Source organism: Rhea pennata, chromosome 5, assembly GCF_028389875.1.
Source record: "Rhea pennata isolate bPtePen1 chromosome 5, bPtePen1.pri, whole genome shotgun sequence".
Taxonomy (NCBI): Eukaryota; Metazoa; Chordata; class Aves; order Rheiformes; family Rheidae; genus Rhea; species Rhea pennata.
The window spans coordinates 63,836,173-63,861,604 of record NC_084667.1 but is presented as its reverse complement, the minus strand read 5'-3'; the positions used below and the strand labels follow the sequence as shown (position 1 = coordinate 63,861,604).

General features: G+C 35.9%; 1 protein-coding gene across 3 annotated transcripts in view; it reads left to right on the top strand.

Moving 5' to 3' along the window:
* The window catches only part of PPM1A (protein phosphatase, Mg2+/Mn2+ dependent 1A), a 36,145-nt gene extending 11,558 nt beyond the window's left edge, over window positions 1-24,587 (top strand). For all 3 annotated transcript variants that reach the window (XM_062577366.1, XM_062577367.1, XM_062577365.1), the window contains exons 2-6: window positions 4,217-5,068; window positions 6,834-6,951; window positions 11,855-11,963; window positions 14,501-14,558; window positions 17,017-24,587. In XM_062577366.1, the coding sequence (XP_062433350.1) occupies window positions 4,235-5,068; window positions 6,834-6,951; window positions 11,855-11,963; window positions 14,501-14,558; window positions 17,017-17,046 (1,149 nt within the window). In that variant the 5' untranslated portion in view covers window positions 4,217-4,234 and the 3' untranslated portion in view covers window positions 17,047-24,587. The remainder of the gene's footprint in view (window positions 1-4,216; window positions 5,069-6,833; window positions 6,952-11,854; window positions 11,964-14,500; window positions 14,559-17,016) is intronic.
* Window positions 24,588-25,432: the final 845 nt, after the last annotated feature.

Sequence of the window (25,432 nt, the reverse complement as noted above, 5' to 3'; positions counted from 1 at the left end):
ATAGTCTCTATCAAGTACTCTTGCTTTTTTTGTCTGTAAGCTGCAACTTGATTTCTTTTCGGGGGCACTCTCTGTATAGTCTGTCTTTCAGTTTGACTCCACAGTCAGCATTTAAAGTCAGGATTCAGATGCACTCAGATGCATCTCCTGCTTATTCCTATTTATGCACATAGGTTCATTTTCACTTCTTTTATTATTGTTATTCAGAACTCTCTAATTATTCTTGGAAGCAAAAAGCTAGGAACTTTGCCTGCAGATAGCTCCTTTCCTTGTAGGAGGAACTGATGGAAGCCAGATACCAAGATGGTGAGCAAAGAATCTGCTTTGGTTAAAATAGGGGTTTGGCTGAGAAGTTGAGACAGTTGCACTGCCAGATGATGTTGCAGAGTTAACATTTCTAAGAAAAAATTTGCACCTCTTTTTTTGTCCTCTCCAGCACACCTCTGCCATAGTTCTGTTCAGAATTACCTTACTCTAGGATAAAAACAAATGATGGCATAAATTTGCGATGAGATATGCTGCTAAACTTGATACATAGAGTGCATTTTCTCTCTTTCAACTTTAATAAATATAGGAAGAATGTCTACCTGCAGTAGTTCTGTGTGTGGTTCAAGCATCCTGCAAAGTCAAGGCTACCAGAATAGAGGGCTGGTTCTCTCTTCCCTTATCAGACTGTTTTTCTAATGTTGCTGAGCAGTTGGGCTGGGTTATGAAGGGAAAAGGGGAAGGGTGCCAGAATTATATGGAAAATGAGGGTGTTAGAATGAGGAGTCCTTTCTAGGAAGATGGCTGAAGAAATATAAAAGAAGACTAACTTAATCATGCTTGGTGTCTAATGTTTTATTGCAGGTTGTGCACGCGGTCTGTTTTGGGTTTACATCTATCCTGTTAATGTTGTTACACAACAAAGTTGTGCTCCATCTTGGACAATTGCACTCCTATACATTAGGTCTGATTTGTGTAAGTTATACGTGCTTAACTAAACATGTCATTCCAGCCTAATTAGTATAGTGCACAAACCACCTAATGAAAGAATGAAGAGAGTGATTTATTAGGTTGGCACTGATGTGTGAAGGATCGTGCTGTAGGTACAGAGATAAGAACAGGCATAAAAGGGTATTTTTCCAGTAGGGAGGGGAGCACAGCTTTCTGTATTTTGTACTCTAATTTAAAACTGGAAAACTTAATGTTATTTTGAGACTCTTCAAATTTGTTTTTAAGCCAAATCCAATAGGAGAAATCTTTAGCAGATCACTTTCTGACTTGCAAGAATTCACAAATTGGTTGTATTAAACTCCAATTTTAAACTCCAATTTTCTGAACAGAAAGTGAACTTCTTCAAGAACTGTAGGCTTGGCATATTCTTCCTACCTACAAATAAACTATGCTTTCCCTTTTGATTTAATGAGAATTGTAAAGAGCTAGTCTACAAGTGTAGATTGGCATTATAGAAAGAAGTATCACTAGCTAGAGGGCTGTGAGCAACGTAGCTGCAGCCTGTTACTGTGGTTTTTACACTGTGAATACTTCGTGCTATGGGCTCCGACTAGCTTCCTAGGTAGAAGTTATGTAACTGCACTGTGGTTATCCTTCTGTCTGATTGTATTCGCCTCTGCAGTGGGTAGCTTGCACCCTGAAGAGTCACGTATCAACGTTTTGCCTATAAGGCTTAATTTAGAATAGCAGCAGCTTTCACTCCTCCTCCCTCACCCCCCCCCCCCTGCAGGAGGGGATAAGGTAACTTGATTTTAAATGGAGAGTAGGTTTGTTAATTTTTGAAGTATCCTGATAGTTGTGTGTGATTCGCTAGAACGGCATATGACCTGTCTATATGCATTTGTAATGATGGTATAGCTGATGAACTGCTAGGAAGGAAGAACAGTTCAAAAAGCACAGTTTTGTCTGAATATTGTATACCTAGTAGTACTGTGAGATTAGAAGCAAAACTTTACCTTTTCTACTCCAAATTTGATGGTGCTTGTGGTCATTTTAACAAGTTCTTGATACTTGTGTGTGGTGGTATCTTTGTTTTTTTGTTGTTTTTTTATACAATAATGAAGAATATAAAATACTTTGCAAAATGTGATATTTGACAGGGTAGTTTCTGCTTTTTGAGCTCTGAATTAAGGTGATATTGTTGAATGATCAAATTTTATTTTATCTTCAAAAATAAGAAATGATTAGGGTTTAGTTTAAATCCTGCTGTTGTAGTGGAATGAATAAAGTTTATTCTGTCAAATAATTTCCCATTTGATTTATGGCAACAGTCTGTAATCATTTCGATCACTCTGACTTCATTAGAGTTGTATGTGAATATAAAAAGGCCTAAATTATATGTGTATATATATACATATATTTTTTCCTAGCAACTGCAGTAATGTGAACCTCATGCATATGCTTAAGATAGAGATGAGTGTAGACTGTATTTTGTTGTCTAGTTACAGTTTGTGTGGGTATCATTATTTTGTGTTTATTTGAGACAGAACTTAAGAGCAAGAGTTGGCGTGAGAGGAAGCAGAGGTATGTGTGGCTTTTGGTTTTGTTAACAAAGCATGTGAGCAAAGGATTGTATGTTCAGTCCCTATGCATCACATTTGAATCACTGTTGTGGTGAGATCAAATACAAACATCCTTTGATCATTTATTCCAATGTATACAGATGTTTCATAACGGGTTATAGTTGCCTGGAAAAGACCCAATCTGCAAAGCTTTGGTGGCACATGCTCTCTCTCTCTCTCTCTCTCTCTCTCTCTCTCTCTGTGTGTGTGTGTGTATATTTTTAATTTATTTATTTTTTTACTTATAACTGGAGGCATATTAGAATAACATGTTATCAAAAAGTGCTGCTGTTATCACTCAGATTCAGTGTGCTCTACATGAAAGTTAAAACCTCCCAAAACATTCAGTATAAGATTTTTGCTACTGGAGCAGCTTTGTTGAGTCTTTAGATAAAATATGTTTTTGACACTCTTCTCGCAATTAATTTTTGTCAGCTGTCTTCAAATAGAAAAGCTCCTAGTCTTATTCCATTACCTTGTATTGTATAACAGGGATTTGCACTCTGTATGGTGCTTCCTGGGGCAGAATATGCAAGTATGTAAAATGTGTGACCTATTTTGTGTGGGAGGTTTTTTTTTTTATGAATGCACAAATAAACTGATGTGGATTAGAAGGGTGGGTTGAATGGTGAGGGTGTGAGAGCTGTCAAGATAAACCAGTCATTTTATGCTGCTGCAAATATAATTCTTCATCTCTTGAGCATAAATATTTGCTACATCACATCCCAGTGATGGGAGAAGGAAGGGGAGGGTAGGGCGGGTAGTATATTGGTCTGGCTTGAGTAAAGAAGCATGAATTCTTGGTGCTTGTAATTTTATTTCTGGATTTCTTTAACTTGTCAGGGGCAGTTGTTTTTCAGTGAAGCATAAATACATTAAGGTTTTAAGTAAATCTGCAGCACAGACATCTGAGGAGCTTGCTCTGTAATTTTACTGAAAATCTAAGGATGAGCTTTCACAAGATGGCTGAGACAAAGTAATGGCTTGCTGCTGCCTAAAGGGACAGCTGCTCTGTTGCTTCTGTGTCTTACTCCTGGTTACCCAGTTTTGCCATTTTCTTTATGCAGACTCTGGCATTCATCACAACCCTTCAGATCACTTATCCGTAAATAATAATAAATGGGCTTCCCACAATAAGAAAAACTAGTCAGTTCCCCTTCACTTCCCCACTACCATCAAGAAACCAGAAGGTAGGCAGGACTTTGTGGCCGGGAGGCAGGACTCTAGGGAGATTGCCAGTGTCCTGGAAACATTGAGCTCTTCGGTCTAGTAATCGTAAGGAACATCACTTTGCAGATGTGTGCTGGTTAAAGTAATCTGAAAGAACTTGTTATGCATATCAACAGTAGAGGCTCTTGTCAGAACCATGAATGCTTGTGGAATACAAATTTTTGATGTGTGACAGGTGAAAATACTTCAGAAAAAACAGTACAGTTAGTAGCAATGTCCTTGTTTAAATTAGATGATTAAATTTGAGGTGGAATCTAGAGATACAGATAAGTTTCCTTTGTATCTGTGTAGGGATTTTTTGTTAACATTATTTGGACTTCCTATTATTTAATAGTTACAGATAGTATATTTAAATATCTATTTAGGTAGATATATCTACCTGTGCTCAACAAATATCCATAATACTCTTTTTGCTTTTTCTTTTTTAGAACTGAAGGGAAGTCATCATGGGAGCATTTTTAGACAAGCCAAAGATGGAGAAGCATAATGCCCAAGGGCAGGGAAATGGGCTTCGTTATGGTCTGAGTAGCATGCAAGGCTGGCGAGTTGAAATGGAGGATGCACATACGGCTGTGATTGGTTTGCCAAATGGACTTGATGGATGGTCATTTTTTGCTGTATATGATGGGCATGCTGGATCACAGGTTGCCAAGTACTGCTGTGAGCATTTATTAGATCACATCACAAGCAACCAGGATTTTAAAGGGCCAGATGGGCCACCATCTGTGGAAAGTGTAAAGAGCGGCATCAGAACAGGTTTTCTACAAATCGATGAACACATGAGAGTCATCTCCGAGAAGAAACATGGTGCAGACAGAAGCGGGTCAACAGCTGTGGGTGTCATGATTTCTCCCCAGCATACATACTTCATCAACTGTGGAGACTCAAGAGGTTTACTTTGTAGAAACAGGAAGGTTCACTTCTTCACCCAGGATCACAAACCAAGTAATCCGCTGGAGAAAGAGCGTATACAGAATGCAGGTGGCTCTGTAATGATTCAGCGTGTGAATGGTTCTCTTGCTGTGTCAAGGGCACTTGGGGACTTTGATTACAAATGTGTCCATGGGAAAGGTCCTACAGAGCAGCTAGTCTCACCTGAGCCTGAAGTTTATGAAATTGAGAGATCAGAAGAAGATGATCAGTTCATCATACTGGCTTGCGATGGTATCTGGGATGTTATGGGGAATGAAGAACTGTGTGACTTTGTAAGATCGAGGCTTGAAGTCACTGATGACCTTGAAAAAGTTTGCAATGAGATAGTTGACACCTGCTTGTACAAGGTAGCCAGAACTGAGAGGAGAAGTTTATTATATTTTCAATATTAGAAGTTTGTGAACTAGTTAAGAATAAGTTTTGGGTCCAGTATATAAGTATCATATTTAATAGTAACATGATTTTGAAAATAATTATCAAGGTTTCCATAAAAATGGTGATGGGGGAACGCACAACGTAAACAGGATGGCTTTTTGAGTGTCTTTGGTTGATGAGGAGTTTAAAAATCATATATGGGTTATGTTGTGGTCCCTGGGGAACAGGAAGCTGATGGAAACCTAAGGGCATGCCAGGGACCATAAGTGTCTTTCTCTGTTTCGCCACATACCTTACAAAACATTTAACTCTCAAGTCTTAATTAGACTAGAGAATGGTCTTTCCCTTTCTCCCCTTTTTTTCCTGTGCGCATAGTAATATTACTGTGTCAGTTACACCAAAATAAATGCAGAATGATTGAATCTTGACATCATATATTTTTGCAGTATAAAATTTTTGACCATATGAAGACCGGATTTCCTAAGTGATTTTTTTTGTCCACTTAAATTACTGTAGTTGGTGTTCAGTGGTGTGTGTGATGCAACTCTGAAACAAATTCAGGTAGAAGAAGATAGGACTGTTTGTTTAACAAATCTGGTTTTATCTACAATAACTTCCATTAATTTTAATTGCATGGTTCTGCAGTTTATTATAGAAGAGATCTAAAATATTTACTTCCATAGCTGGTCATTTAATTTTCCAAAGCCAAGCCTAGTCATAATGTTTAAAGAAAGTATTTTTGATACTGAAGAGACAAGACAGCATCTCAACTCTTGACACACAGCTAACAAGGTCATTGTTTTCCTTTTGGGAAAAAAAAAACAACTTTTTTCCAACACTTGAAGTTTAATGAAGTTTTTGTTTATAATTTTATATGGTAATCTTGAAAATGAATACCAGGGTAACACTGCATTGCTGATTTTGTAAGCTGAATGATGTCAGCATCTACCCATACATCCATACATACCTGTTTTAATAACATCTCTGTTCTCAGTTTTGTTGGCTTCAGTGGATTTGATGAGTGGTAAAAGTTAAGCATATAGATGAATGTTTGTAGATTAGGGTGCTTAGGGCATTGAAAGTAAACTAAGCAGTTACTTTTCATATGCAGAATGTAATTGCATTTTAATATATTAAGTATTAGGATCATTTTAATATATTAGGTATTAGGATTGTGTTTAGTTTGATTTCTAAAAGTTTGCATTTCAAAGAAGGCTTTTTTAATGCCTATATAACTGCCATTCTAGGGCAGAGCCACTTCCAGCTGGTCTTTTGTTTCTTTACAAACAAACAAAAACCTTCTTTTCAATAGCAGTGGTTTTAGGTGGAAGCAGTGTCTGAGTTGAACAACTATTTATTCCTTTTAGGCAAGTGAAGGTTTTATTTACTGATTTAATATTTTAGCCATTTCCCCAAAATGATTGGATGGTACTTAAGATTGATCACAACCTTTATTACACATCACTTCCTGGCAATGTCAGTTTTAAAAAGACAGTGGGCTGTCTGTAATTGGCTACTCATAATGTTCAAACCATAAAAGGAGAAAGAACTGAATGACTTAGTTTGTGCATGGAATTCTGAAAGGAAAAAGAAAAATGAGGGTTAATATTAACTTGTAGGAACAAAAAGTGTATTCTAATGTCACCTGATTGGTAACTTTGTGTGTGTAAAAATGTGTTGATATGAATTTACTCTGGTGTGTATGTATTCTCAAAATCTTTTTTTCTTTTCCACCAGGGAAGTCGAGACAACATGAGTGTGATACTGATCTGTTTTCCAAATGCACCAAAGGTATCACCAGAAGCGGTGAAAAGAGAGGCAGAGCTGGACAAGTACCTGGAAAGCAGAGTAGAAGGTGGATCATTTAAAAAAAAATAAGTAACTTTGTTTTTAAGCAGACCCCCACCCCCTTCCCCTTGAAACAACTAAACTCTTAACCCATACAGGCTTCCTAATAAACCTTCAAGTGCCATTGGCCATCTAGTGTACATCCCTGAAAAAGGCACTCATACGCACCTGCTCTATGCCCTGATAAAATTCTTCTGTGAAAGCACAGTAGTCTATAGCCCTGAAGATTGTTCAGGCTAGCAGAGAAAAAAAAATCATTTGTGCTTGGTGTTATTCGTGGATCCATTGACAGCACTAACTGACCAGTAAACCCTGGTTCCTGTCATACGGAATTAAATGAAATACTAGGATATCTTGCAACTTGTTTGTAAAGATGGCAATATAGTAATATATATTAATATTATAGTTATGTTACATGTTTATTGAAGGGTTACAGCTTGATTTACTGTAATCTTAAAGGCAACTGCTAACATCCTTAAAAATACGTGAGAAATTTGTCAAAGCTTATCTTTAGGGCATTCATGATGAACAAAAACTGAGAGTGCATCTTACTCTAACTTCAAAAATTTGGTTAAATCTGTATTTCTGAAATTCTTAAACATTCAACAAATTGCAAATCTTAGGCATTATCAAACTCATAACCAAAAATAATATTTCAAATCAATTCAGTTTGATTTCTCATTAAAACTAGATTATAGTGCCTTTAGGTGTTTAAAGATGAACACAGATTGGAGTTTGTTCTAAAACATAAGACACACTGTGCATTGTTTGCATAGATTAAGTCTATTTCTGAAGTGGACCCTCTAAACCTATATATTACAAGTCTAGTCATGTATATGTACTCTTAGAATCCTTACTAGCATGCAGGCCATGATATGCAAAGTTCTTAGCAAGTGTGGTAACAGTGATTAGTAAGTTGCAGGAATATATTGTGCACTTATTTTCTCTGTAATTTGTGTGAAGATAAAACAAAGTGCAACTTCAGAAATTTTGCAAAGATCTTACCTATGTGAGAACTTTATGTTCAGACAAATTAATGCACAGTTTGAAGCACATATGACCTGCATAGATGCTGCTTCAGAACATAAGACCTTTTACGAAAGCCATGTTCCCAAGGTCTAGGCAAACTACAGTGGTTTTGCTTCTGAACAAATGTCTAGACAAGGCATTTCAGTATTTTAAATTAACACTTGCCTGATTGGGAAAGTTGATGCACAGTAAGCTATAGTGAATCTTTCTGACGCTCTGCAGCAAGAGCATCCACGTACATGGTAACACTACATGAGTTTAGTGTCAGATGGCTTTTTTCATTTCAAAGCAGTGAGTAGCTTTGCACACAGACATTCAAAGAGCTTCTTATTATACATGCTCACTCACAAAATTGATGGGGAAACAAGTATACTGTAAATTCACACATTAATTTATACCAGCTAACTCTCCTATTGTTGGCAAGTGTTACTTCTGTATCTTTCTTTATCTCAATTAGACAAACCTATGACATGGAATACGAGGGTGTTTTCAAATTAAGGTGCATCTTCAATGAGCCTCACTGGCCTAGATATATTACAATGAGGAAAGTTAACTGTTTTGTGCAGACATCTCAGTAAATGAAGAACATAAACATTGGAACTGTGTGTGATTGTGGTACATACAATAGTGAATTTGGTTGCCTATACATTGCATTAGTACAAATACAAAATTTCAGGAATGAATGAAATGTCAAAATTGTACAGAGGCAAAAGGATCCTATATATAGTTATGAAGCACTTTAATATTAATTTAATGGGATGATACCTGAATTTCAGAAAATACATTGTACTTCCCCTCAAAGGTCAATACTTTTTTTTTTTTTTTTAATTATCCTTGATCTTTTGCTGAATGTTGCACGAAGAACTATTTAAATTTGAATATGTAGTAAACACTATTCAACCTGACTAGTTTACATCAACTCTATGCAGAACTTGATCTTGTAGTTCTTTAGTCGTGAGGAAAGTTGAGAGGCTGAACTAAAATAGAATTGCAAGAACAAATGTTGATAGACTTATACATTAAACTTAATTCTTACTCAAGTAAATTGTTCAATGCTGTAAATGGATTATGCTGTACTGGCTAGTAAGGTAGGACTGTCACAATATCTGAAACTTTTCAACACTACAGTGAATAATCTTACTGTTATGCTAAGATGCTTGAGGAATGACAGAGCTTAAAATTAAAAGCCTAATTTTCAGCTAAAAACTCGAAAATGTGATGGCTACTTTCAGAATTTTCTTACTAATCTATAGTAATATTTAAAGCTAAAATCCTTTAAAATGGAATCTTCGTGAAAATGCATATTACGTATTTGTTATACACTTCAGTACTTGGTCTAGTCCAACAGGTAATGAGATTTGATGCTTTCTAATGTGCACTTTTTTCTGATTGATTAATATTAGTACTTTTCTTTCCTCAGCCCAGAATGTATCTTTATACTGTTAACAAGTAGTGAAAATTTTAAGATTGAAAAGGGCTTAATACTAATGGTCATCTGAACAATGAAATGTGCTTCAGGTAAAAAGCAGAGAAACTTTTCTACTTACTATGTTACCTAGGACTCTCCTTTTATCAGTCTTGATGAGTTTGTGATCCAAATTCATAACTACAATAACTAGTAATAATAGACTAAGCAAGTGTGGAGAAGTGTCTTTGTGCCATTACTTGCATTAAATCAGTGTTACTCTTAAAATGTCATGTGAATTTCTGGACAGAAGTAATCATTCCAAAATACACTGCTGCTATTTGCACTATGAGTTACTGATATGTTGACTCTTAAACTTGACTAAGTGTCTTGTTCCGTTCTGTTTTTTACCTATAAACGTTCAGTTAGTAGATTATCCTTGCAGTATTTTTGTCTATAAAGAGATAAATAATTTTAAATTAGCTGATACACGTTCCTTCCCATATTTTCATGAAATCTGGAACTTTGGCTTTTACTTAAACTTTGTATGGAATTCCCATTTGGAATATAAAATCAGTAGGTGTGTTTTGAATCCTTTATTTTAGGGTTGTAAGTATGTTTTTTTTCCATCATTTGATGCCATGAAATTGTGTAGAGGGTTTAAAAGTAAATTAAAAGGGGATTAACAAGATGTATTGAAAAAAGACAATTCCAATAAATTAAAAAGAGCTAGCAGACCAATTCAAATTTGTTGTCATCAGTGTTCATTCAGTCTGTATCTATAGTTCTATCAAGATATAAATGTATTAATTTAGTGGAGACTGTATGTTAAATGTACTGCAGTTACAAGTTGTGAAACTATGTAGCATAGGTAAACTATAAATTCCTTATTTTTGTACAGCAGAACTCTAGCCCTAGCACAATGTAGAATATATTAGATGTTCAAAATTGCACAATAAAGGAATTTGGCAAACCAAATCTGATATCTTTGCTTTTTATTCAAATTTAAGAGTGTTAGATTATTTACTAATTGCTAGATGGTAAAATGAATTTTGGCCACAGATTTTGAGGAATGGCAAGTTTCTGAGGTATCTAAGGTGTGTGGTGTCATGTAGTGAATTTCTTCCTACTTACAATATAGAGTTTAAACAGCTTAAAGCTTTGTGTTGCAGAGTTTGAAACTGGTTGAGGACTAGCCAGTGTTTCCACTGTACCTTGCAAATAACAGTCTCACTTGCAAAATTGATCTGATTCTCCTTGTGAAGTGAGGCCCTGAAAAACTGTTGTATAAACAAAAATTCAGTTTAACTAAAAAGGACTGGACATATTTTGGTTTTCAGAAGCTTTTAATGTACTTTATCTCATTAAATTACGAAGAGGAAACTTGGTATGCTATTTTGTTTTTATCATTACAGTAAAAACGGAATGCTAAAACATCTTTTTCAAAAGTAGGTACTGATGAATTCCAACTACTTTAAGTTGTGTAAATGCTCTACTGCATGAAGAATAGTGAGTGCGTGTATACGCATACGTGTTACTGTATGTGTGCTGCAGTATTTACTCGAAGATCAATCCATCCAAGTCTTAATAATTCATACCTTTTATAATTCTGAGTTCACAGTTCACATTGAAACATACATACATATATATATATATATACATATATATATATATATATATTTAAAAATCACTTGCTCTTAAATAGGGTTTTCATAAAATTTGAGGAGTGACTCTTCAAGGGTGGTAAGGTCTAAAAACTCATTTGTGTTTACTACTTTAGAAAACCAGACCTAAAAATAAAACTAAAGAAGTAGTCTTTCTAGAAGTAGTAAACTTGACTGTGGCTACAGTACAAATTCTCTTTGCTTGGAAGTTGAGGTGGCTCAGTTTTAAATAATTACCTAATATTCACATACCCGTAAATGAGTTAAGGATGGAACTGTCACTGAACTCTGTCCGTAGCATTTAATTTGTACATAAGTTTTTGATGTTTGCGTGTCACTATCATGCAGTGAGGTACAAGTATTGGCTTGTACATACAGCTATGGGAGTTATTTTTAATATATTTAACCTTTTGTTTCTTCAGAATACTGTGATTTTATCATGGCAATAACTTTCTAACTGCTGTTGCAGTGTTAAGGCTGATGTTAATACCTACCTCATGCTCTGCATTTTGTTGGGAAGATATAATAATGATATAGCGGTAAAAGCATTAAAGAAATTATTCCTACTTTTGTTAGGTAGTTGTCAATTCTAAAAAACCAGCGTGTATATTAACAGTTTGCAGGGTATCTTTTATCAATTCCATTACAAGTTTGTTCTTAGGGTACCAAAGTTAGTTAACCTTTACCATGTTAAATATCATCTGTAATTTTTTTGTATTAAAGTTAAGCTGCCTTTTTATAAAACTGAGTGTTTCAATCTTTTTAAGTTAAATTTGGACTGCACTTACAAAAAAAGTACTTCTGATTCCCAGAGATCATAAAGAAGCAGGGTGAAGGAGTACCAGACTTAGTCCACGTGATGCGTACGTTAGCAACTGAGAGCATCCCAAACCTCCCGCCAGGGGGTGAATTGGCAAGCAAGTGAGTTCACACTAGTGTAAATGTGGTTTTTGATTTAAATTGTAACTTAACTGTAAGGCCACTCTTAAAAGTGGGGGGGGGGGGGGGGGGAGAAGGGTTCAGGGTGGAAGGTGATCTGTTCTCCAGTTTTTATTCCTGAATTTTTTCCATATGAAAAGGAAAAGCACAAGAACAAAGTAAACCATGAATCACTACTAAAACTAACTGACAAACTGTAGTTGTGGAAAGACTGAGGGTCTTTTTTAAGGGTGGCCTAAGTGTTTGTTTTTTGTAATTAACTGGGTTTTCTGGGTGGGGTGTTACATTTGAAGATGCAAAAATAATACAATGACTTGAGTAGTAATTTGATAAATAGCTCCATACTTTGTCAAGAAATGATGTACGTTTCATGTCTTGCTTGGCAACTTTCTTTTCTTGTCTGTAGCTAAGGCAATGTTGCAATTCCTAAAAAGTTTGCTTTTTTCTCTCTCTGCTTGTGACAAATCTGAAAAATGGATAGAAGTCTATCAAAGATAAGTGAGATATTAAATTTATAACTCTATGGGCTGGCTTTGTCCTTGAAGAGTTCAGTATTGGTGCTCTGTGGACCTCTAAATTGATGCTCAACCTTTGAGGAAGCAATGTGTCTAGCTTTTTTGCACAACAAAGTACATTTTGGACCAAAAGATTTTTCATGAATTTGTACTGTTTTAAAATGGATTTAACATTTATGCTATGGGCTATTTTTAATGCTTCAGAGTACGTTTTTTGTGTTGTGAGGACTGAAACACAAAGAGTCTAGGTTCTAATGGAGTAAGTGGCGATTGAACTTCAAAGATGATTTGCACAAAAGAAAATTCCTCACATAAGAACTGTTTGAGTATGAAAAGAAAGGATGGCAGTTTTATATGCAATGGCAGTATCTATTTAGGATATGTTGCTGTCATCCTGAAGTATCAATAAATCTGTTATTCATCATATATGACATGCACACAGAGATTGCTTATCTTAATCTTCTTTGGCTAGTAGTAGTATCAAGGTTGTGAGAAAGTGTTGAAGTCCCTGAAGTGACTGACTTCAGTAGGATTACGTGCTTAAGTGATGCTAGCTTGAACAGGGAAAGACAGAAGTATGGGTTTCATTGAGTGTTAGTGCAGCTCAAAGCAGTGCTGCTGATTTGGAGGGGTGACATTTTCAGGAAACCTGCCTTCATTTAATATCAAAGATTTGTATTGATGAAAGGTCGGAGAAACTCTTCGGTTTGTAAATGGAACATCCTTTGTGTGTAATTGCTTGTTTTTGTTGCTTTTAAGTTCCACCTGTTCTTCTGTGCTGTGCAGTCATTCACTAGAACTATATTTATACTGCTGCATGATAGTATCTGACTTTTCAGTGTGTATTTACTGAATGATTATAAGGTGTCTCATCTGCTTTTATTTTCTTCTGATGCACTCTGTTGCGACTCCCCTGCATGTATTCATGAGTAGTTAAAAGGTTGTTCTTTGAAGCTTGTTTTCTGTTGCAGTTGTAGTCTGTTATTTTGTCATACTTGGTTTTGCAAAGAAGGGATCTGTAAGAAGGTTATTTTTAAAGTCAGATTTATACATCCTGTCTCTTACTCCCTTCTTTCCTTCCTGTTCCCCCCTCCAAAGTTCATTTCTCATGTGTTAGGTAAGGCAAAGGCTTTCTTTTCCTTCAGTCTCCCATTTTTATAAGTTTTTTTTTTTAATTACCCTGTGTAGAAACGGCTCATGTTGCCTGTTTGCCTGTTGTTGTTACCAGTTTTCCTATTTTTTCCTAGAAAAGCTAGGAATTCAAAAGACTGGAAATACTGGTCACAAATTATTTTAAATATGCTAAACAAAGGTGTTTTAAAAAAATTGAAAAAGTGACATGCATGAAAAGTTTTTGCTAAAAAATTAGACAAACTTTTCAGGATGAAGATAAAGCATATAAAACTGCCATTGTCAGTTTTAACTTTTTCTGGAGAAAAGTTACAGGAGAATATTGGGCATGTTATTGGAAACTGGTATTGTTTCATAAATAACTTTACCAGGATTTTAATGGAGAGTACACTTCAGAATTTAATAAGAAGAAAACCTTACTTTAGAATGCAGTTTTAATGCATCCAGGAAATGCAAAGCTGATAACTCTTCTCTGAAAGTGTCATAATATATTAAGTACTACTGCAGTACTCCTCAGGCACACGAATGAGCAGAGCATTCAGCTTCCTTCGTGTTCTTTGATACTCTCTTTCAAAGACTGAGACACATCATCAAAACCAAAAAAAGCACTGCAGCCTGATCTGAATGTCAGATTCTGCTGTTCTCTTGCTGAACTCTGACCAGTATTCAGCCTTGCTTTTCTTGAACCTAAAGGTTTTAAAGAATGAGGTAGCTGTTTCCATGTTTAATGAAACTTAGTACTAGCTTGCAGAAAACTTGTTTTTATGAATTAAAAACCTTTTAAATTTGCAGCTTAAATAACAGTTGTGCTCAGGAATTTGACTTTGGGTGGGGGGAAGACAGAGCTTTAAAATCTTGTGTTTTTTGGTCTAGACGGAGTGTGATTGAAGCTGTTTATAACAGACTGAACCCTTACAGGAATGATGATACTGTAAGTATCTCTTCTCTCACATTATCTCTTCCCAATTTTAGCTGTTTTGTGCAGAAAAGTATTGCTGGTCCTTCGCTAAAATACCTTCCCACTACCACCACCCCCAAGAAAAGTAATAGCAATATTGTGTTCTTTGGACTATGCCTTGTAGTTGTTTTCTGATGCCCTCTGCTGATTGTAGCCTCAAAACTCTGGTAGGGTGGGTTTGTCTTCTGGAATTTCATGACTTGGATCCCATCTAAGTTTACAAATGCTCTTCTGCCGGATGGTACAAAGAGTCATATGTATTTTTCTTGTTATGGGTGACCTCTTTGTTTTTTCCCCCACCTAGATATCAAGAAGGAAAGTACAATACTTTTAGGTTAAACAAATTTATGACTATCATTAATTTTCTGAACCATGCATAAGCATTTTCTCACTTCTAAACATGGTCTGTCTTACATCATGCAAACAGTTTAGGTTCTTTTGATATATCAGTGATTAGAAAACTGTTATGTGAATCCACTGATCAACTTGCATGTCAGTAGGGGAAAAAATAAAGCAACTGTAAAATATGAACTGAAGTCTTGGTTGCAGTTAGATCACTGAGAGTAACATTCAATCACTGAAAGTGCAGAACTTCATTAAGTAGTTAAAATGATCCTCTACTTATCAACAAAAATTACTTGCATGCTTACCTGTGATGTAGAAGTGAAATACTTCTAGGCATAGGTACAAATTGTGTATTGGCTTTACAACTGAATGCTACAGTTTGGTAGTTTTTGTTTATGATACCTTTAGCATAACAATTCCTAGCCTTTGATATGTATATGATTGAGATAGCTATGAGACCTTCAGCATAACTGTTCCTAGGTATTGGCCGAAAAAGGATGCTCTACATTCAAAATACATGCGTAACGTACGAAAGTGTGTTACTTTTCTACAAATACACAGTACACAAACTTCATTTTGTGCTGATGTTGGCAATGCAGATACAGGAAATTGCTTACTGAATGTTTGGCATGCAGCTTGTGTGTTTTCTACTCACTACTGGTTTTATTCTTCATCCTTTCACTTGAAACAAACATTCAACTGCTCTACTTTGCTACTTTTTTCTGCTGAGGACACTATTGTAAAGGGTGATTTTAGTGGGTTTTCTTGTTTGTTTTGTTTTGTTTTTTTTTTAAAAAAAACTATACCTGCATGCTAACTAACTTCTTCCTGGCTTCTGGTGAGGAAAACTTCTGTGTGCAAGTTTGAATTAAGGGTACAGAATTTTAACGCTAAGAAATCGTCATGTGTGGCATTGCTAGAGACATAATTAGCCTCTTGCCTCTCAAAGGTATCGGTAAAGCAGTGCTTTTAAACAAAAGGAATAACATTTCTATCCTCTGCAGTCTTAGTAATGATAGGGAAGCACCAGCATGGACCATTGTTAAAGCCCATCATTGTTCTTAATTACTTAGGAAGGTAGTAATGCTGAAATAACCAGACTGCTGTGCATAAGCAGTCTTTCTGATGCCTACGCTCCTGACGTTGCTGTTGCTTGAGCTGCTGAGCTGTGGTCACACTTCTTGGCTATGGTGTTACCATGTGTACCTGGCTTATAGAACAGATGAGGCAGATGCAAACAGATGAATGTGAAACATTCTGAGCAGGGAAGAAGAAAATAAGACACAAAGGCAAATGGATTAAAAAACAGTTAGTTGGATTTGTGACATAGTACAAAGTTTTTTATTCATCAGGTATCCAAAATCATGAGTTAATCACTCGTATTGTAGTAACTACACAAAATCCACTATTGTCTGGGGGCATAAGTGAGCCCAACTTACAGATACTCAGGTATTGAATGTGTAGATGAAATGCCATGAATGTAGCCTGAATGTAGCTATGATTTAGAGCACTGTATGTCTCTGGTTCTGAATGTTTTCTTACGTAGATGTTACTTTTCCTTGCGGTTTACTACTATCCGAATTTAGGGTTTAGTTTACTATTCAGCCTTCTAATTGTAGATGTTTAAAATTGATCTGAATTATAACAAGGTACAAGTTGATGACTGAATCTTTCTATAGCAGCGTGGAAGGGCTGGAAACAAAAGATGGTAATGATAATAGATGACAGATAGCATGAAGCATTTCCTGTTCTAATGCACCTGTGTAGTAAGTGTATCTGTTTTGTATTATTTCAGATGACTGTGGAAATGTTTTTGAATACTATTCCTAGGATATTATTTTGAGAATTGTTAAGCATTTTAATAAAACACTTGGTCAGATTTAAAAATGTCTTGGTCCTTACAGCTTCATTAGTTAAGAATATGTGTTTTTCTTGCGTACTTCTTAGATGTTATTTCTGAAAAAGGAAAGAAAACAGACTTCTAAAGTTATCCAAGTCTTTACCCTTTTCAGTCTGGGTTATACATAAACAGCTGTAACTATGGGCACTCCAGACTTTAAAGGGTTGCCTTTTTTTTTTCTTTAAGGACTCTGCATCAACTGATGATATGTGGTAAAACTGCTCATCTAGCTGTGGAGTTCACGTTTCATGCTTCAAATGAAAGTACAGTCCAACCTCAGTTACCCTTCTTAACATCCATCCTCAACCTTAAAGAAGGGAATATGACGTGTTGGTGAGAGCGACTACAGCAGAAAACTACAGCAGTACAACGTCTAGCCCAGGAACTGATCCTTTTTTTGTAAAACAGACTTCTGTAAACGTGATTTCAAACCATAATTCATGTTGTAAATCAGACTCCAGCAGTTTATGTTGTATGATTTTGTTTTTGTAAAGTGCAATTGTCTTTGTACAAAATGCTCATATTTAATTATGAACTGCTTTAAATCACTATAAAGGTTAGAAGAAATGTTTGGCTTGTGTGATGCAACAATATATATCCCTTTAAATTCATGTTGTGGTTTTGGATTGCAAGGAGCAGCAGCCTAGCCAGCTAGGTGTTCAAGAGGTGCACAAAACTAAAGATAATTGTTGTATATGGAAGCTGAATTTGGGGGCAATTTATCAGAAATTGCAGCGTGTGGATTTCCTTGGTGTAATGGAAGAATAAAAAAGTAGTGCACATTCTTCAGCAAATGTATCTCTTGAGGCCACTCCTGCTCTCTCTCTGAGCTAAAGGGAGTTAAGATTTTGACTTCAGTGGGAGTTGAATCATGCCCTATTAATAGTATCATGTGTTCATTCGCATATGAACCTTGGGATTAGAATGCCTTGATTCTTTGCACCTCTTTTTTCATTAACCCTTACCTGAAATTACTAATCACTGAGCATGAACAGGCAACTTCCTACATACAGTAGGAGTCTGCAGCATTTTTACAATCCTGATCGACTGGGTCTGCTGCTGTTCCAAGTAAACTACTCTGAATTCCATTTTATCAATAAAGCTTGATTTAACAAACAAGAAATTTATCCATAAATGTGTAATTCCTTTTTTCCTGCCTTTTAAAATGTCAGTGCCATTGTAAATGATATTTTACATGTGGAAAAATATTTTTATTAATTGGTAGCCCATTTTTAAATGGAAGGAATTTGGATTAGTTCCCAAGACAGCCATATGCTAGAGGATGAAGTGGGAGTAATCTGTTACACTGTTTTTTACAAGTGTGGGTTTTTCAGGTTTTTTTGTTTTTCCTCCCCACTGAAGATGTGCATTGGTTTGAATTTGCCTATTGTTTGATAAAAATACATTTGTCAAAGCCTGACAATCTTTAACAGTTTATGGTGTGTGTTTTTAATTGACCCACTTAGGATGAGAGACTTATGGTTAAACAGTACTTGTGATCTGAAATATAGCATGTTGACAGTATTTAACTGTTCGTTGTTTAAAATTCTAATTTAAAAGATAATAAACTAATTTGATTTAAGCTTAGCTTTCTCCCATTGAACATACAAAATTAAGTTTTAAGTCAGTCATGTTTGCAAAACTACTGTTTTGTGCACCTTGTATTGTCTTTTTTGGTTGAAAATACTGTATTTAATATGTAGTTCACTTTATTCATTTAGTAGGCAGATTCCCCAAATGGAAAATCAGTAAAACAAGTAGATTGTAACATTTACTACAGTTAAACAGAATCAAAACTTGGTGTATAGTTACTTTTTGATAGGAAAATGTAGTACGATGCATTTTGCTATATTTGTTTCTCCCTAACTTTGAAATATACATATTTGTATATATAGCCTTAAAACTAATGCAGAGTTAGGGGACTCTGAACAGTAACTTATAGTGTCTTGGAACTAAGTATAGTATATACCAGCAAACTTTTCTTTTATCCCTCTTGTCTATGTGGGGTGCTTAACGTAACTTCATTGTATTCGGTTTGTAATCTGTTCAAGCATGAATGAAGAAAACATAAGCACTATTTGTATTTATAAATTTATAGCAATTTTTGCTTAAAGAACCAATTCCTTACCTACCTATGAATAAATGCTTAAAATGTCTAATTTTGTTGTAGACTGCAAAACTATAATAATGTTAAGTTATAGCTTCACTGGCACCTAATTAACAAGCATATTTAATACATGGCATATTAGTACAAAAAGCTAAACTTAATTTAGGACTAGGCAGATAAAGTTTTGTCCTCTTTTTCATGTAGACTAAAGTTTTAATTTTGGAAACTGCAAAACCTGGAACTGGACTGCAGAAAGCTTGAGTTAAAACTTAAAATCACAAGCAAAACTGGTGGAAAGCCATACTTCGAACTGTAATCACTTAAACTCTCAGTGACAAATGCTATATTTTAAGCCTCTTCTTATGAGGTTGTATAAAGATTATAAAGAAAGTAATTCTTCTGCTATTGCTACAAGCGCTGTAACTAGGTTTGAGGGTAGGAGAAGAAAGGCTGTTCTTTCTTCTGCTTAAGCTCAGTGTTTTGATGAGGTCAGAGCACTGACTCTATTATGTATGCAAAAACACTGCCGTTTTAGATGAGAGATTTTGATGACAAAATATGAATTAAATATATAAAGCATCCTAGAAAAGAGACAAGCTGTACTTTTCACTGCTCTGAAAAGAAAAAGGCACTTTTGCACCTTTGTGCGTCTCCTTCTTGCACCAGAAACTTTTTTTTAAATGCTAAAAACATTAGCACCTCAGGGGCAAGGCAGCAATTTTTTTGAAGTGTTGTGTGCTATTTATTTCCCTCCTGGAAAAATTCCTCTGTGACAAAAATGAAAAATGTGTAATGTTAAAAGATGTATTTTTAAATACATGTTCAAATAGGATGGTCCCAATTTGCTTGTTTTTTAAAAGGAAATGATATTTGTAAAGCTCCTTTGGTTCATATGCCATGCAAGTTTCTGTTTTTCTTTTACATTTGACAGCTTTACTGATTTCAGTTTCTGTGAGTTTTGTTATAGTCAGATTAAATGTTTCACTGATCATTCTGGGAAAATACCTGTACTGCTTTATAGACAACTGTTCAAATTATTCTCACTAATTCAGCATTGAAATGTGCTCAAGACAGAGGCTTTTAAAATGTATTTTAAAAAACAATGTTGGATTAACTAAATGTAATTACATTAGGTGTGATTCTAGATTTGCCAGGCTTTAAGTCCTTTGTAGCAGTAGGGTCCTGCTGGACGTGGTGGGCTAGAAGTACGCCTGTACTGTGCAGGTTACAAAGCCAGGGCTTCTGGTTGACTTGCTCTTACCTAGTCAGGCAATACCACTGCAAAGCACTTGGTGCTTGGCCATCATTCCTTCTAATCTTCTCCAGCAGAAGTCAGAAATGGAGAGAGAAATTTCATCTACTTGTCATTAAGTTATGCTGAATTGTGGTAATCCTAGGATGTGTCATACCAGCAAGATGCCTGAAGAATATTAACCAGCAGATGAGTAATTATAGCACTTTATCGCAATAGTTCATGCAGATTGCAAAGCTAATCCTTTAAAAATGTACTTAGAACATTGACCATTATGAAATGTCCTTTAGATTGTTTACTGAAGGCTAGTACCCTCCAACTATAGGCTAAACCTGAGCCATTTCGCTCAGTTCAACAATTGGAGACTTAAAGTGATAATCTGACAAAACTAGGGAACGGTTTTCATTGCACTTAATTCCCTAGTAAGAATCCCATCTTAATTTGTTACACTGGGATAGGGTAGACACTCTATTGCATTGCATTTTTTAAAAATAATTTATGAGCTAAGGATACTGTTTCATGGTCAATTTATATTAAGCCTGAACTGTTGCTCTAAGTCTTCTCCCACTGCCCCTTTTGTGCTGGCAGTAGTGCTTGTGTGGCCATGGAGTTAGGAACAAGAAGCCTACTCTTCAGCTGGATAAACTGATAATCCAGCTACCTAGCGCCCGTATCTAAGGCAGGATATGGGGCGGGAAGAGTGCTCTGAGAGCCGGGGAATGGTTATATTGCCCCTTTGGCGGGAGTCTGGGAAGCTGCACCCTAAGCTCAGAAAATCCATTGACCTGCCTAGGGAGAATCGATGCCTTTGCCTGCAGGTCTTTTCTGCGCAGTAGATTTCAGACAAATGTTTGCTTTGGTAAATGTTATGTTTCTTAAAACTAGCATCATGAAATTTTGGTTTTAATGTCTGCATAGGAGTTCTATGCTGACAAACTTTTTGTTAGCTCTCTACAGATGCATGTAGTTATGTCCTAAGAGATTGACAGTGTGGCTGCCATGATTAGGTTAGTGAAATGGTGGTTTTAATTTACCTTATTCCAAAGTGCATCAGAATTTTGGCAGGATAAAGTGTTCATCTTAATCTGTACTTGCCACCTTAAATTTTTATGCATACTTGACTTGGTATATTTAAATTTCTTCATATTTAAACCTGGTATGTCTGTAATCGGCTAACCATTAGTAAAATGTTGCACTTCATTTGACAAATACAGTTTTTAATAAAAACCTTAGCTTAAGAAATAGCAAAACATGTAGAACTGTACCTGACACTTCCTGCAGAAAATGAAATTACTCTGTGCCAAGCTTCATTAGGTGTAAAAATGATACCTTCTAGATAACTAGTACAGCCCTTTGTCCCTGCAGCTACAGGTTTTTGAGATGATGGTAACTTGAGCCTATGGAATATTGCTCAAAACGTCTGGTCTTGTGGTGAGCTCTCCCCTGAACTGTCCCGTGCGAAGTCCGCTGGTCTCTGCGGACTCTGGCCTGCACCTTCTGAAGCTCTTTGCAGCCCTTATTTTACTGAGTTTTTAACTGCTTTTTAAAAGAGAGCAGTAAACTGGGCATTTGTTCACAGAAGTTCAAGAAGTTGCAGGAAAAATATTGAAAACTTTTCATGGACCACTCTGTGCATTCAGATCGAGAAGGAGCATGCAACATGCTAAAAGTTGAATATTTACATATTCTCCCATTGAAAACTTCCAGAAAAATCTCCAGATGTTTCTACTATTTACTCTTAGTAAGTAGAAAAAATTGTTAGATGGTATAATCTCTTTATAGTGTCTTAAGTTGGTGGCCTGTAGTGAACTAGATTTTATGCATATTCCTGTGTTGGGTGTTTTGTTTTCTTTAAGATTCCATTTGCCTAGCTGTAAAGTGTTTTTTTCCCTCATGTTGACATTTTACTAAGGTCCTTGCTTCCAAGCTATAAGGCTAGAGTGATGATTGTGTCCTAGGAAACTGGGTTTGGGGGTGAGGCTTTCTTTAAATATGACAGAAAAACCCTAGCCTTTACAGTCACAATCTGGGAAAACAGGCTTAATTTTAAAAATGCTTTTTATAGGATTAATGAAACAGTTCTATCCTGAAACACTGAAAACGTCAGTAGAGATGGGATGATGATAGGTCAGATTTCTAGGATATTTATTTTACGTGTAGCCAGATTTTCACATTTAACTCAATTTGATTACTGCCTGAATGCTTTTAAAAATTTCTCCAGACATCTACATTTTTTACAAAAATAAAACCAACGGTGCTTACTAGTGTGTAGCTAGTAATTTATTTGCAACAGTGAGTGTTTTATCAGGTAGTAACATTTTTCTTTAAGAGTGTTACCTCTGTAGTTCTTAAGCCGCTTGATGACGTTGAGCCAAAAACTGAAATTAATTTTGGCTTCCGTTAGTTGTATAGCTCTGAAGAACTTGTTGGGAGCGTGGGTGGTTTTTTATAGCTAAAATAGACAGGACTCGAATATTGTGAGTAAGCCTCCAGAGTGAAGGAGATGCCATTATTTCTTCTGAGAAGCTATGCCTTTGTAAAGAAAATGGATAAAACAGACTGGCAAGTCGCAAAACATGGTCTTTCTTATGTCGGTGCCTGTAGATTGAAGTCTGCAGGGTTTAATTTCGCATGTGTTGCTGAATTCAACTCAATTTGAGCAACGGAAATATGAGTGGCCAATTTCATTTTCCCTATTGGGATTTCAGGCCAGAATGCAGTATTTCTCTTCAGACTAGAGGAGAAAACTAAAGAAAGATGATCCTGAGAAACTCAGGCTTGTATTTAACCTCACATGTTACTGAAGTTGATGGAGCTTTGCTCACAATATGTAAAGTTTGCATGTGTATAGTTAGAGATTTACCTGTCCTATTTTTGTTGGAATTAAAAAGAAATGTAGTCTACTCAGTTTTGGTTTTGAAAAAGGCTTTCTGGGTGGCTAAAGGGAAATAAAGTGGTAATAGTAAAGCAAAATGTTAGCTTAATGGAAAATAACAATTTTCTAATTCTTTAACTATGTAAGCGTTATTTTTGTTTGAAAACATTGAACACAATTTATGAATTTTGTTCTTTCATGTGGTGCTTTTAACTTTAAAAAATAAAGATGGAACCCCAAATAAGTTGCCTGAGGTGGGGAGGTAATGCGGCCCTAAAACTCTAGGAATAACGTGCTGAATTTACATAGCATTATTTCCATGTCCAGTCACGGACCTATTGAAGAGGCCTGTACTGGTATCTTTAGGAGAACTTTTATTCTTGTTGAGTATTTGATGCTACACTGTCAAGTGCTGCAATTTGAAACTTCCAGACTTTTGAATTGGAAACTGGGCATTTTACAGTAGACTCTCTGGGACCTGAAATGCTGCAATACCTGTTACCACACGTTCTGCAGGCTAATGCCACGTAAGCATTTGGTGCTGGAAGTTGGGATTTCCTAGCGTACATTTTATTGCTGGTATTGCCATTCACCATAACCTCGAGTACCAAGAGTTCAATTGTATTTATTAACTAGATCTAACTCTTTGGTGCCAGGAATCTAGTTTTTAGGGTAAGTGCTACATTGTGCAAATGATTATGTCAAATAGTGCCAGCTAGGTCAGTGTACGCAAAACTAAGCCACCGGTGGCAAAGGATTAATAAGTAATAAAAGCCTAAATTCTCTTAGCCAGGGAAGACTGGATATTTGAAAAGTGTGAAGTCGGGTTTGATTCTCAGAACTGGCTGCTTTGTAAGTCTTTCAAAGCAGAGATTTTGGTTTTTAGCATCTGTCTTGTTTCTAAGACCGTGTACAAACATGCTGAATTAGAGAGTTTTCACCTGTCTCCTCACAGAATTGACTCCGTATCGTCAAACAAATCTCATTTGTAGTGACATGCTGTGCCTGTCTTTTTAGAAAATTCATAACCTCTTTATTTTGTGGAAAGTGTAACTTTTTCATTGATGACCTGTATAAATGTGTGTTACGAATGGAGAGATTTAAGCTTGAAAAGCATGTTTGCAGAATACACAGCTTCATTATGGAATTTATAAATTTAACAGAGTAATATACAAGAGCATAACTATTTTCCTTAAGTAGAATGTATAACAATATATAATAAATTATTCTCCACGTAGTTCACCCACTCTTTACAGTTTTACACAATTCAAACTGTGTGTTTACAGAAAGTTCAATAAATGTATATTTTGTACTATGTACAGATTCCTGGTCCCAAAGAAAATGTGTGAACTTAGTTTCTAACTTAACTTTGGAGATTGTACTTTTTTTTTCGGTTTGGAAGCAATTGAACAAACTGCATTATGCCTGTTGATGGTGGAGGCTTGCATTGGAGTAAGTGGGAATTGGAAATATTTCTAACCTACAAAAGTGATTCCACTAAATAAAACAGGCGTTACATCATATTGTGTGTATTTGAGTGGTATGCGATAAACCATCTTCACATCTACTGTTTTACTGTCGCTAAACTACGAACTCTTTTATCAGACCTCATTTAGTTTTCCAATTCAAGCTCGCTTTATTCAAATGACGTATGAGTGCTTATTTTGTTCATATGTTAGTCATACTAATAAAAATCCCCCTTTTACTGTTTTTCACCTTATGTGCTGAAATTCCAGGACAAAGCGCTGTGCGCCTGGCTACAGCTGTGGCGTTCCCAAGAGACCGCCTGGTCTGGGGTTTTCAAGAGAATTAGGGATTAGGATGCCCAGTTTTGGGAAATTTCAGAGTCACAGAGGAGCAAAATATATTAATATCTTCTGTCCTGATTCAATACTTTAAAAAGACAGGACTGGCTTTTAGAGTATAATTTGTAGAATTTAATGATGAGAAAGTATGAAATAAATCTTCATGCTGGTTTTAGACTCTGTGATGGACACGAGGCTGGTAGAGCTGTGATGTTGCTGTAGAGATTAACCCAGCCAACGGGGAGGGAGGGTCTTCTGCTACCACTTGTTAACTGGGGCAAATTTGTCTTCTAAAGGTTCAGCTCAGTCCCTTTAGAGATGAAAAAGAATGTTTTATCCTGTCTATTTAGAAATTCAAGTTTTTGTGCTTTTGTCCTCAAAGCCGAAGAATAATACATCTGTGACTAATAGCCCTGTTGGTTCATTTCTTTCTTTCTTTTTTAATGCTGGACATGTAATAAATTTGAATGCCATCCTAGGTGTTTTGATGGAAGTGTTTAGCTAACTTAAGATGTTCATTGTGGCCAAATTCAATTGGAAAGTCTTTTACGTGGGCTAATTTA